Source organism: Schistocerca piceifrons, chromosome 7, assembly GCF_021461385.2.
Source record: "Schistocerca piceifrons isolate TAMUIC-IGC-003096 chromosome 7, iqSchPice1.1, whole genome shotgun sequence".
Classification (NCBI taxonomy): domain Eukaryota; kingdom Metazoa; phylum Arthropoda; class Insecta; order Orthoptera; family Acrididae; genus Schistocerca; species Schistocerca piceifrons.
This window is the reverse complement of record NC_060144.1, coordinates 323,462,475-323,476,324: the sequence shown is the minus strand read 5'-3', so window position 1 is coordinate 323,476,324 and position 13,850 is coordinate 323,462,475. Positions and strand designations below refer to the sequence as shown.

Sequence of the window (13,850 nt, the reverse complement as noted above, 5' to 3'; positions counted from 1 at the left end):
GTAATACGAGGGTTGTAACTTTAATAGTTGGTTGTAACTATTTATTTACAGCTCGTAAAAAATAGATACGTGTTTCAAAGTTTTACTGACCTTCAAAGTAGTCACCAGCATTGTGTATAACCCCTTGTCAACGATGTGGAAGTCGTAGGATACTCTTGGCAGTGCATGTTGTGTTGACAGTTTGAGTGGCGCGGTCTATTGCCCGATGAATCTGCAGCATTTCTGAAGCTAATGCCGTGAAGTGTTTCCTTCAGTTTAGAAAAAAATGTTCAACTGTGCCTGAATTCCTAGGGGACCAAACTGCTGAGGTCATCGGTCCCTAGACTTACATACTACTTAAACAAACTTGTTCTAAGAACAACACACACACCCATGCCCGAGAGAGGACTCGAACCTCCGGCGGGAAAGGCCTTTGTAACCACCTGCTCCTTTTCTCCTCAACAGTTATTTCCAGTCTCAAATAGAATTACCTCGATACAATTGTAGATGTCCCAGAAACCCACTCCGTATCGTGATATGGATCATCCAAAGATTTCTTTACTGATCTGTTATTTTTAGCACCTATTTTTAATACCTATTTAGTACCTATTTCCAATACAGCACCTAGTTGTCGAAATTTTTGAGAATTTTTGTAATGATTGCAATACTTTAGATTCCACTTGGTTGTGGCATTTTCATATTAAATGAAAAAGAATCACAATATCTTAAATTTTATTTGAATGAGGCATTTGCATATTAAATAAAAGGATTTGGAGTACCAGTTGCAAGAATGCAGGGAGATTAGACACAAACATTTTACTTTTGCAAACAAATATCTGTTGGACCACAGTTATACAACTATAATTTTCAGATTGCTATTACTCGTGGAAAGAAAATAGTAATATGCCGATGTTCAGTAACATGACTCTCGGGGTCGAAAGGAGGATATTCAATCATGGTGTTCCTGTGAGACAAGTGGAACTGGCAGGCAGACTTGGATGAGAGAGCTGTGGTGCAATTTACAAGTTGGTGATGAGACTGCTGGTGCCACGGAAAAAGACGCGCTGCGGGTCGTCTGGGCACATCTCCTGGGAGCGGCCCTGGAGTCAGTGTGGCAGAACGCCAAGTGTTTCCTCCCGGCGCTCGCCAGCAAGTGTCCCCTTTGCAGTGTCGACGACAAACGTCTTCTTACCGTCTCAGCAACAAGTCCACTCCAGGACGATCTTTTCACCTTCTGCAGAGTTCATTCCCTAGGCATGGCCGTACAAGCAAATGGAGAGCTCATATTTTGGTGATTTAAGTTACTGAGAATCAGTGGTGACACCTTCAGCCGTGTGTCTAAATCTCTTTATTCAAATGCAACAGGTATCGGTAATCATCAAGGTATCATTAAGCACTTCTACTGGCTGATGTTGGCCCTATAACCAACTTCCCAAACTGCCATGAAAGGGAACAAAAATCAAATACTTTTTTGTAGGTCCATCCCTGTGCCAGGAAGTCTGCACAAACCAGTTGTTATCCACTGATGCCTCGTATATAAGGAACGTGATAACCACTTCGGCATCAAATAAGGCCTGAAGATGGTGCACTAAAGCGCCAAAAATAGCAGTTTGTGAGATAACGAGCATTATGCTCTCATTAAAGTATATTGCCGAAAAGCCAGCCTTCAGGACTTGTGAAACGAACCGTGTTGTCTCATGGTAACAGATTCACCACGAGATGGGGAAATTCACACGCGTCTATTGTCTGTTGAGGCCTAAGTGCTGTAGTGTGCGAGTGAGACAGACGAGAACCGACGTCATAGGGAAACCCAGTAGGAGACTTTTGTGGCCATGGAGACGTAGCAGTTTTAAATATCGCGGACCTAAGATCGACCATAAAGAAAAACATTTGTGAAAACTATTTAACTCTGTAGTAATTCATGGAATCAAGCCACAGTAATTTTAATCTACCATCATTATATTTCATGGTGATCCTAATAAAACTTGAATATTAATAGTATCTATAATAGTTTAGAATTTACTGTTAAAGTGAAATTTGCAAGTTTTGTTACAAAGACCTGAATACTAAAACCTGAACGCTTTAGTCGATCTTAACGAACGACATTGCATATAGAAGCGCATAATTAAAATGACAAATGTTGTGTATATAAAGTCTGTAACTTATTTGTTTAAAAGATATAGTAAATTTAAATTATCAGTATTTTCAGTTAAGCGTCAGATCATCATCTGATCTACACAAAACACATTGATCGATGACAGCATGACGCCTTATTGAATTATTAGGTAACAGAATATTTGTTATAAAGTTTAGTGCATAATAGTTACTTGTGCTTTTTATTTATTTATCAGAAAGCACATTGGTGTAAGGCTACTGGCTTTGGCATTCAAAGATTTATTTATAACGTGAAGGTGGTCAAACTTTCATTATTTAAATCTGTTAAAATGTAAAATAATGTAGAGTAAGCTGAAGCCGACCAGATGGACGGCGTCAGGAAAGGGAGCTGCCCTAGTCAGTTGAGCGATATTCGGCGCGCGGGAAACGCTGCCGGGGATGGGCAGAAACAGTGCTGTTGCAGACGCGAAAGTGGACATACACCAAAGGGTACAGTTCGGATGCAGACGCGAAAGCGGACGGTTGGTCTTTAGGCAGCTAGGAAGTGAAACGACTGATAAAAATTTCGCGTTGTGTGCTGTCGTGGGACTTTGTTTCTGGGTGGTAAGCAGCCGCGCGCCTGGTGTGAACTCTAACTTTTCGCGTAGGTAACTTGTATTTCGCGATGAGATTGTGAATGATCGAAGTGTATCAAATGGATATGCGCTCGAGTGTAACAGTAACTCTAAATACGACCACTTTCGCTATTAGTTTGCTTTCTGAATAAACATTATTCTAACCAAATCGCAACAGTGTGTCCTACATCATATATGGGTTGTTAATTTAGCTCCCGATGTTATTGTTACTGTTATTATATGCTATATTAACATTGTATTTCGCATACTTGCCATCAGGGAGACAATTTAACCATCTGGTCACAAGTGTCTAATTCACGGAGTGTAATGCGACACGTGCGGTTCAACCCCTAGACGAGTTTGAGCCAAGACATTTCGACGAAGAGGAACCGCATGTGAGCCCGAATGTCTCTGGGATGTTAGCTCGCAAGCTACGCGTTAAATGGCAATGAGAGGAAGGCTGTAGGTGTTTCATTTTCTCCGCAGATATACTCATGCGTGAAATGCTCACTACACACATCAACCAACCCCTCTAATGACAACATGGGAAGTTGGTTAGAGGACCAATATTTGCCAACAGACGGACTTGATGACGGTTGAATGAATCACTGAAACTGGTCACATTTCACACACTGAAAAGAAGACCACATGCAGACTTCATTGCAACTGGGCAAACACCATATCGCCAGTTATGAATGTATGCCCTGTGTCCCATCAACTCATCTGCTGCCACTGCCTTTGCACCTGCCAATGTCCTCTCATTCCATCTTGACAACGTGCGTCTGGGTCGGCGATCATCCCAACACTTCCAACCGCAAAGGACCGCAAGCAGAGGGTAAGAAAGGCATTCATAGCATCCGCTTGACAAACTGCAAATGTTTCCTTACTTTCAGTTTGAAATGTAGTCCGATGCCCCTTCTACTCTTGCCGATGGCAGAGAGACCGCTCGCCGCCCACAAAGAATTTTTTCCCTTGTACGTACAATACGATCGGCGTGGATTCCACGAAGTCCCCCTGCTCATGGGCCCATGTCTTTCACAGGCCCTTGCTCAGAGTACCACCAGGCCCCGGGAGAGGCCACGCCCGCTCATGACATCCATTGCTATCGGCGACATGACGACTAAAAGCAAATACATCACAAGAACCACAATAATTGCAACTACTTCCTCTTCTTGTTGTTTCCAGTGACCCACACTTGCCGTCTATACAAAGCCGTATTCCAGAATCAGACATTCATGAATTTCTTCCTCCTTTTCGTATCTATAACTGACATCAATAGACTCTTCGAATAAATCTTTCTTTGCTTATTACAATCTTCTTCTGATACCTCCCTTGCTTCGACGACATTATGCAATCTTCCTTCCTAGATCAGAGAATACTATCACTTATTCTTCTGCAGAATAGTTTCCAATTTTGATGATGAGCAAATCGTTATTTTCCTTCCTACCTTTGCCTTTACTTTACTCACTCATGGACCATAGTGGGTGATAACTACGCAGTCTAATCATCCCCACAGATGTTTAAATCTGCCTTACATCCATTTAGAATGGTCGCGCCTTCCCTCAGGCTTGCCACTGACTGCTATTTGTTCCCTTTTACTTTTATTCATTTCCTGACGCTTTCCTCTTTCGTTGGTTCATCGACGCACAAATGCAGTAACAATCATGATTATGTCCAACTCTGAGTCGCATGCTTCTTTACTCAAATCTGTCTTTAACGTTTCGTACTGTTCTTCTATATACTACTCTCCTAAGAAGAAACATAATCCTCTTGAACTAAAGTACACTATCTGATCAAAAGTAACCGGAAATGTCTATTAAATGTGAAACTAGATGTCACGAGAAGCAGACCCTTCAGTATAAAAGGCGGCGGCGAATATTGTGTCGTCAGTAGAGAAGCAGCAAAAGCAGAGTGGGTCGGTTAGGAGACCGCAGTGATTTCGTACCTGGGCTCTGGATGTCGCCTGAATAACAAATCCGTCACAGACATTTCAATATTTCTAAAGCTGCCAAAGAAGACTGTTGGCGATGTGACTGTGGCTGGAAACGGTGTAGAACAACATCAGCTAAGCCAAGGTGAGGCATAACTAATGTAATGACGAGCAGGGACGGTCCAACAGTACAGAGGGTGTTCGTAAAACGTAACTTGAAATGAGCGCAGAGAAACGCTTGTCAGTTCCAAAGTGCTACACGAGTCCAGCTAGCGCAATGACTTTACGTATGAAGAAGAATGGGACACATTTGTCCAACAGCTTATTATAAATCAAACAATGCTGCAGTGAATGCTAAGCGATGCTTAAGGTGGTGTAACGAGCGACGTCATTCTACAGTGGATAAGTGGAAATATGTGAAACTTCCTGGCAGATTAAAACTGTGGGCCGGGCCGAGACTCGAACTCGGGACGTTTGCCTTTCGTGGGAAAGTGCTTTACCACCAGTTTTGATCCCACAGGAACTTTCATATCAGCGCACACTCCGCTGCAGAGTGAAAATGTCATTCTGCAAACATCCCCCAGGCTGTGACTAAGCCGAGTGTCCGCAATATCCTTTCTTTCAGGAGTGCTAGTTCTGCAAGGTTCGCAGGAGAGATTCTGTAGTTTGGAAGGTAGGAGACGAGGTACTGGCGGAATTGAGGCTGTGAGGACGGGTCTTGAGTCATGCTTGGATAGCTCAGGTGGTAGAGGGCTTGCCCGCGAAAGCCAAAGGTCTCGAGTTCGAGTCTCGGTCCGGCACAGAGTTTTAATCTGCCAAGAAGTTTCGTATCAGTGCACAGTCCGGTGCAGAGCGAAAATTTCATTCTGAAAATATGTGATTTGGAGTGTTAAATCACGCTGTACCCTGTGGCAGTTCGATGGAAGGGTTTGGGTTTGATGAATGCCCGGAGGACGTTAGCTACCATCTAGTGTAGTGCTGACAGTGAAGTATGGAGGAAGTGAGGTGATGGTATGGGGGTGTTTCTCGTGGCTAAGGTGTGGTCCCTCTATTGCGTAAAATGCGGAAGGATATGAGCACATTTTTAATACTTCGTGTCATAAAGGCAATGGTTTGTGAACTATAACATCCTGAAATGGACTGGCTTGATCAGTGTCCCAACATGGACGTTGACTTCGCTCCACTCCCCAGAGTCTAACATCAATACCTTTTTTTTTTGGTTTCCACTCTTGAGAAAGAAACTGCTGCTATTCTTCCAAAGATATTGAGACATCTCACTGAAAGCTAACCAATCAGAGTTCAAGTCGTCATAAAAGTGAAGGGTGGACACATCGCATATTAATGTTCACTAGTAGGTTTCTGGATATTTCGCATCATATAGCGTTGTTCGTGTAGACTGGTGCCGTGCGAGAGACCAGTGATACCGCGTAACGTTCCCAGTTCACTGCTCCGTTTGATGTCGTTAACGTTATTACCCCTATCATGTACTCATGTAAAAAACTAGAAAAACATTAATCCATTAGATTTCGGGCGTTTAACCGCAGGAACATTCTCTCTTCCGCTGTAGCACGTCCGAAATCTAACGGATCATTCATTGCTTTGAAAATTGAAGACGCACACAGAAAAGTGTTCTCCACACACTTTTTGGTATCCTGCTCTTGCCGACTGCAGCTCTCTCTTTGTTGCCGTAGTAAATACTAGATGCTGTGAACCAAACCCGATTTCTCATATGTGTGATTTACTGCTTACAGTTCACTACACTCTCAATGAGCTGTTTCGCCAAACTGAATGTCCCATGGAGCGTAAGTATTGCAACTTCTACAAAAAATGATTGTGACAAAATTTGTTAACTTCTGAAAATAAATTTTATTCGAGTTACTTTTCTTATACACAGTAGTATGTTCGAGTTACATACACATATAGTGGAACTGTATTGGTCAGAACCATCTTGAGATGATTTTAGAATTAAAATTATCACACTTTACAATTCGTTACCATTATCGTTTGTAAATTTCTTTTCACACATTGATTACATCAGTACTTAAAAAACGTTAATTATTAAGTAATTTACAAATGTTAAAATTAGAATTATCATCAGAAAATGTTTGTCCGTAAAAACATGTTCACTGTTTAGTAATCTGTAGAGTTACCACTATTTTTCTGACAGACGTAGGAAATTTAGTATTATCTTTTTCTTACAGACTGATCACAATTCTTTCATCTGGGCTACTACAACCCAATTTGTATTTCATATCCTAACAATGCCACTTTTCTAGCTAACGAACAGTCTGGCTACTTCCTTGGAAGAGACCGCTAGGACTGCACGTTGACACTTGACGCTCTATCTACGCTGATCTACTGCTGATCTATAGCCGTTGGAAGACGCAAAAGGCATGTCATAATTTTGATACTCTTGATGTAAACTGTAAGTATAGTTGATAACAATCTACCTTTTATTCACAACAGAATAGTAAAGTAATGTGGTATGTTTTCCATCGAAACAAGACTAAATAAAAGAGAATATACTAAACACTACTGGTACGTGAAGTCTTAGATTGGAACTAAAGAAATTGTAGCTCAGGATTCACGGTATTTGTTGTCATGGTTATTGCGCACCAAATTCAATAACATTTTCAGTGACGGAAACAATAATGAGTAGCACTATGCTATTTTTTGTGAATTTAGTCAGGAAGAGAAAATAATATAGACCAGAAAGATTGAGGAAAATTCGAAATTTCACTCAACTCTTTGTACAGAAGGATATGGCTGAAAAGTTAGGCCTACTGTTCGCGTTACACTACGTTTGTTGATTTTGGGGGAGGGGGAGGGGGGAGGGGGGAGGGGGGAGGGGGGAGGGAAGGAGGGAGTGAGTGACCAAACTGCGAGGGGGGGGGGGGGGGCGGGGACCAAAGTGCGAGGCCATTCGTCCCACCCGATTAGGGAAGGAAGTCGGCGGTGCCCTTTCAAAGAAACCGTCCCGGCATTTGCCTGAAGCGATTTATGGAAATCACGGGAAACCTAAATCTCGATGGCCGGACGCGTGTTTGAACCGTTCCTCTTCCGTGTGCGAGTCCAGTGTGCTAACCACTGCGCCACCTTGCTCGGTTTGCACTACGTCGGCTGGAACTTTCTGTAGACTAAAGTATTCCGAAAACTTAACTTATACCTCCTTAGCTATAATGAGGAATGTGCATGATCCCCAGTGAGCCTGAAAGACTTTAACTTATTACAATCGAACAAGCGAGATCTAGGATTTTAAAGAAACGTCCAAGTACTCCAGAAAATTAGATTCGATACACCTACTTGTTGACCTGGTAGGTACGTATACACTGGTTTCAGAACTTTGGACTCAAAAGCGAATGCACATAAAAAAATCTTCCTAAGCGTGCAACATAAATAGCGAGTAAACACTGGACCATGAGGTAGTTCTGAACTGAAATACACAGTAATTGCAAAACAAAGAATAGGGACAAAAGGTTAAAACAGTATTGGGAAGTTTCAGATTGCTGTTAAGTAGTTGCATAGCAGTAAAACCTTGTTAAATTGTGAGATGTGCCTCAGTTTGATTCATCTAAGGACAATTGCTCCCGGTATTTTTGTCTTAATCGGGGTGATTTTGAATAATGTAATGAATCTGAGTTAAGGGTGAAGTACAAATGAGACCTGATGTACACATGACTGAAACTCTACTGCTATTATGTTAAAGTACGCGTGTGGTATTTTGCTAGTCGGTGGCCATTGTGTTTTAGACGATCGTTGTTTGGACTTAAAATAATTATGTGAGCGCGACTTTCATTTACTTTACGTTGGTTTTAGAATAGTGCTATTTGGCACTGGCCCGTACTTTGACTTCACAAGAATCAGGTTATTTGACTGTTTTCGGTGACCGATTTTGCGCAAAGTTAAGCTTTGTTTCTGGATTTGATCCATGTTTTCACAGTGATTAGTCAGAACATCGTGCATTAGTTTTCATCACGACTGATAATGGGAAAATGCTCTTTCGAAGTTAGTGTGTTTGCTGTTGATTTTCGTGAGCTAATGTGCAACTAAATAAACATTAATTTCGTTTGAACTCTAATCGCCTTTTTTCATCTGCATTATTAATCTTATGGGATTAGATGTTTGACAACTCTGGACCGTATTTAATTTTATTTTTGACTTGAGAATAACTGCTCTAATTTCTGACCATTGGTTTCTGGCAATGTTGTTTCACGGTTTCACAAATTTCATTCTGATGAAGACCCTCATAGTAGGTGTCGAAACCTAGGTCAATTGTGCTAAACATTTATTTGCAACCGGTTAGCTGTATAATTTCTACGTTTGAAAATCAATATGATGCTTTCTCACGAACAATACATTTCAGATCTTCTCTGAGATTGTATAGCTTTCTCTATGGCTCACAGGCGACACGTATCTGCCCTTCTCGTGACAAACATAGTTTCATCTACTCAAATAAGCGCCTTTGTCACTAAGGATAGAATATAGTGCTCCGTCCCACTTCTGCCCTCTGGCAGAAAGCGCAAACCCCTGATATGAATAGAACCGCCTTTATGTTGCAAATCACCACTTCCCAGACTCATTTATATGAGACCGTATTTATTCCTTTTCCTCTTAGATGTGTCTACCGGAATTTGATAGCATTGTTCAAAAACTCTGTGTACAAAAATACAGAAATATATTGTGTAAGTTAAGAGCTGCGAGTGACCTGTATAAACCCACAGCCAAGTTTAACAGTTTAAGGTGGGTGGATGTATTTTCCTATGCGTACCTTAAAATATGTGCTTAATCAGAAGAGAAACATGTACCGTGGACCATGGCCCATTGAGAAGATTACAGCGCAAAACTCCGAGATGCTATGAAGCTTACAAAAATTACTTGAGTATTGCTCGTCAGTGTGGGATTCTTACCTTATATGAGTGACAGATGAAATGCAGAAGATCCACAGAAAAAAAGCGTGTTTCGTCTAAAGTTATTTACTAAGTCGAAAGCGCCAGGATGCCGCTCATTCAATTGCAGTGGCTGCCGTCACAAGAATGGCGTCGTCCATCACCGAGCGCTGTACTGTTGAAATTCCGAGAGCCTACAGTCGCAAAAGAGTCAACCAATATAACGCTCCTTCCTACGAATATCTGGTGAAAAGACTAAGAAGGGTAAATTAGAGAGAGTCGAGTTCGGACGAAGGCTCAGGAACAATTTTTCTTCCCACATATCCTTTGTGTCTGGAACAAGAAAGGAAGGAAGTGACGGTTGTATACAAAGTATCTTCCACTGCACATCACACGGTACCTTGCGGAGAAGAGATCTGTAGATAGAACGTACCTCAAAACAATGGCACACAGGATTTAAGAAGACATTTTGAAATTCGGTGGTTGTGGAATCTTATTATTTGGCAATGAAAGTGTCGCAGGTATAAGATGGCGATGACCTGTGGCGACGTCTCCTGATCATGGATTAAAACCTCTCTCCAGTATCTCACTGAGTGTTCGTGCCTCCACTGACGGCAACCTTCGGGCAGAACTGTAAATGTTGTTCTGGTGGAGCGATGTATGTGCCGACACTAGTACACTGTCTGCCTTCCTAACTTTCACTCTCTCATCCATCATAATACAAAGGTGTCACAACACAATGATACCCATCCACACGATATGTTTACATATCTAGTACATGACCGGCATATTGTCTGAACGGTTTGACACCTTCACGAGCACAACCTTTTTCACGGATACTGGACGACTATAGAAGAGGATATTTCAATGTAGATCGATCAATAAACTAAATCGAGCCAGCTGCGAGCGGTAGTACATAGCAATAACAAGAAATGAATTTACATTAAATACCACTACCCAATTATAGATGATAATTACAAAAGACGAAAGCGATTTACATCACAGGATGTACAACACCAGGCATGAACTCATCTCGAGCTATCGTGTGAACCAATTCCCTCGGTAGATGTTAACACGAGTATTTAGCTGGCTATAATAATATTTTAAGATTTTTTGGATTCAGAAAAAATGTCTTTTTTGATCAAGATCACATTTTTTTTATTTCCATTGATTACTAGTTTGGGCTTAAGTCGTTATCTGTCTTCAGAAAAAAAACTAGCACATAATATTTGTTTTACACGCTCAATCAGAAACTGGTCGAAAACATCGTCATAAATTTTGTGCCGGCTGCATTACTCAAACCTGTTACACACCTCGATGAAACATCAACGTTAGATTATCCAAGACATTGTTTCCTCAAGCTATGTAGTAAGATGGAGTCACGCAGCTTGCACAAAATTTATGACGATGTGTTCCACCAGATGGTGATTGTAGACGGAAAAAACTTTTATCCTCTGATCTGAAGACGACTAACAACTTAAGTCGAAACTAGTAAACAGTAAAAATAATGAATTGGGATCTTGAAAAAGAAAGCATTTTTTTCTGAATCCAATACATGTAAACATTTGCAGATAGCGTCTCTCCAGTCTGACCGCGTCAAGTAACAACAGAAATACCTGTAGAGCTAACCGTTAAGTGATACATTAGGAGACGATTTAGTTCGTCAGATACACACTGTTTCACAGTAGATTGCAGTAGTGGTTGACCTTGGAGCTTCTCTACGTTATAACTGACAAAACATAAAAACTTATATGGATATGGTGCCTGTTCTTTAGGACGAGCCCGAAAGAACAGACACCATATCCATATAAGCATATAGTTCTGGCAATACCGGCCTTGACCTTCTTCTTCTGTGCGGATGCACACATATTCCCCGAACTCTTACGGGACTTGATAAGAATGTCTTCCACGAGTAATGAGTGTACTGGGGTGGGACACTACAAATGAAGTAGGTGGAATACAAGGTGAGAATGTGGGTCTCGCTGGAGGCGTGTGCGAGATAGTCCCTGCAGTCGCACTATCCTCTGTGTCCTCGGTGGCTCAGATGGATAGAGCGTCTACCATGTAAGCAGGAGATCCCGGGCTCGAGTCCCGATCGGGGCACACGTTTTCACCTGTCCCCGTTGATGAATATCAACACTCGTGAGCAGCTGTCGGTATTAATACAATTCTAATTTCGTTCTAAAGTGAAAATCGGCTCTATTCGGCGGAATATTTGAAAGAAGACTGTATTCGAGAAAAGTTGCATTACTGCGCGAGAAACTCGTAACGAAGATACTACGCAGTTCAAGTACTCAGTGAGTGTTGCTTGTAAATTCCTGTTATTTCGTCTGTCATCTGCATGAAAAAGACAAATAACACAGTAGGTCGTGTGTTGACTTCCTAGGCCGATCTTGGCTAACGCCGCTGTGTGGTTAAGTTACGACGGTCGGTGGGGTGGTAATGGAAGCTTGAGAATCCTGACGCTGGGGCGGGGTGGCGCCTAGTCGTACAGCGACGCTCCGGCGTCGACGTCGGTGTCGTCAGCGGCGCCCCTCGACGGCTCGCAGCCGGCGGCAGAGGCGGCCGGCATGCGGCAGTAGGTGCGGCCCAGCACGTCCTCGGCCGGGATGCGCTCCTCCACCGGCTGCTCACCGGCGACGGCCAGCTCGTCCCGCACCTGGACACGGATTACACAGAAAGTGGTCAGAAACCGTCGATCTCAACATAGAGCTACTGAGCAAGCAAGTACTTCTTACACTGAAGCGCCAAAGAAACTGGTATAGCCTTACATACTCAGATACAGAGATATCTAAACAGCCAGATACGGCCCTGAAGTCAGCAGTACCTATATAAGAAAAGTGTCTGACGCAGTTCTTAGATCGGTTACTGCTGCTAAAATGGCAGGTTATCAAGATTTAAGTGAGTTTGAATGTGGTGTTACAATCGGCGCACGAGCGATGGGACACAGCATCTCCGAGGTAGCGATGAAGTGGGGATTTAATGTAGGTTAATTCTTACAAAGAAGAAAACAGTAACCAGCCACTATTAATACTGCTATTTATTTAGGTAAATAGCGCCGTTACCGGTTTAGAACTGGCAAGTTCATCATCAGACGGCTGTTCAGATGATTTTCAAGATACACTTTACAGTATCGTCCGTTTCCGATATTTATTATTCCACTGTGGCGAAGTATTTTTGGTGTGTTGTTGCCGTCGAAAATTCCGCGCGATTTTGTTGCGAAGTTGCAGGATTGTATTTTTCCCATATTCCTAAATATATCCAGCGCTTACGTAACTTGTACATCACCGTTTTGTGCAAAGCACCACACACACACACACACACACACACACACACACACACACACACAAACGTGGCAAATTCTTTTTGGTTTTTTGGTGTGTGTGTGTGTGTGTGTGTGTGTGTGTGTGTGTTTGCGATTTCCTATGCAATACATGCAAGAGAGTATAGCTGAGGGTAGAAGCTGCATTGCCCAGTCACAATACTGTGACTTGCTGTTCAAAAATGGTTCAAATGGCTCTGAGCACTATGGGACTTAACTTCTGAGGTCATCAGTCCCCTAGAACGTAGAACTACTTAAACCTAACTAACCTAAGGACATCACACACATCCATGCCAGAGGCAGGATTCGAACCTGCGACCGTAGCGGTCGCACGGTTCCAGACTGTAGCGCCTAGAACCGCTCGGCCACCCCGGCCGGCTGACTTCCTGTCAAAAATATGAATTAGCACCATTTGCAATGCGGCCCACTGCGAGACATGCAGGAAGGGAGACAATGAGATTATGCAAGGTATCCAAAAAGGATGCCATGCCATGCAAACACCAGCTCCGTGGCCAGCTAGGCTAGCTTTCTTGGTTGAGGATCCATGGCGGGAACAGCCTGAACTAGGTGGTCCCACAGATTTTCGATTGGGTTTAAATCCGAGTTCTTTGGTAGACAGGGGAGTATGGTAAACTCATACTAATGCTCTTCCAACCACGCACTTACACTGAGAGCTGTACTACACGTTCCATTGTCCTTCTGGTAGATGTCATAGTGCCGAAGAGAAACCAGGATACCCAAGGACAGACGCATACTTATATTGATCCACTGTGTCTTCCAGAATGACGAGATCACCCAGGGATACCTTACAGCCTGGACACTTCTGATGATTGTTGCAGGATTCTTGCTTTCAGATATTTCATGCCTGTACGTGCCAAGGGCCATCTGGGGCAAATAATGTGATTCATTTGAGAATGTCTCCTGCCGCCACTCACTGTACGTGCTGTTGCGATAATGGTGAGCTAATTAAAACATTCGTCGCCAATAAACAGCAGTCAGCGTGA

General features: G+C 42.6%; 1 protein-coding gene across 1 annotated transcript in view; it reads right to left on the bottom strand.

Annotated features, from left to right (window-relative positions):
- Positions 1–3,757: 3,757 nt before the first annotated feature.
- Positions 3,758–13,850, bottom strand: part of LOC124805665 (dipeptidase 1-like) — a 133,042-nt gene continuing 122,949 nt past the window's right edge. The window contains exons 10-11 of the mRNA XM_047266234.1: positions 12,079–12,183; positions 3,758–3,910 (exon numbers count right to left, since the gene is read on the bottom strand). Coding sequence (XP_047122190.1) covers positions 3,758–3,910; positions 12,079–12,183 — 258 coding nt within the window. The remainder of the gene's footprint in view (positions 3,911–12,078; positions 12,184–13,850) is intronic.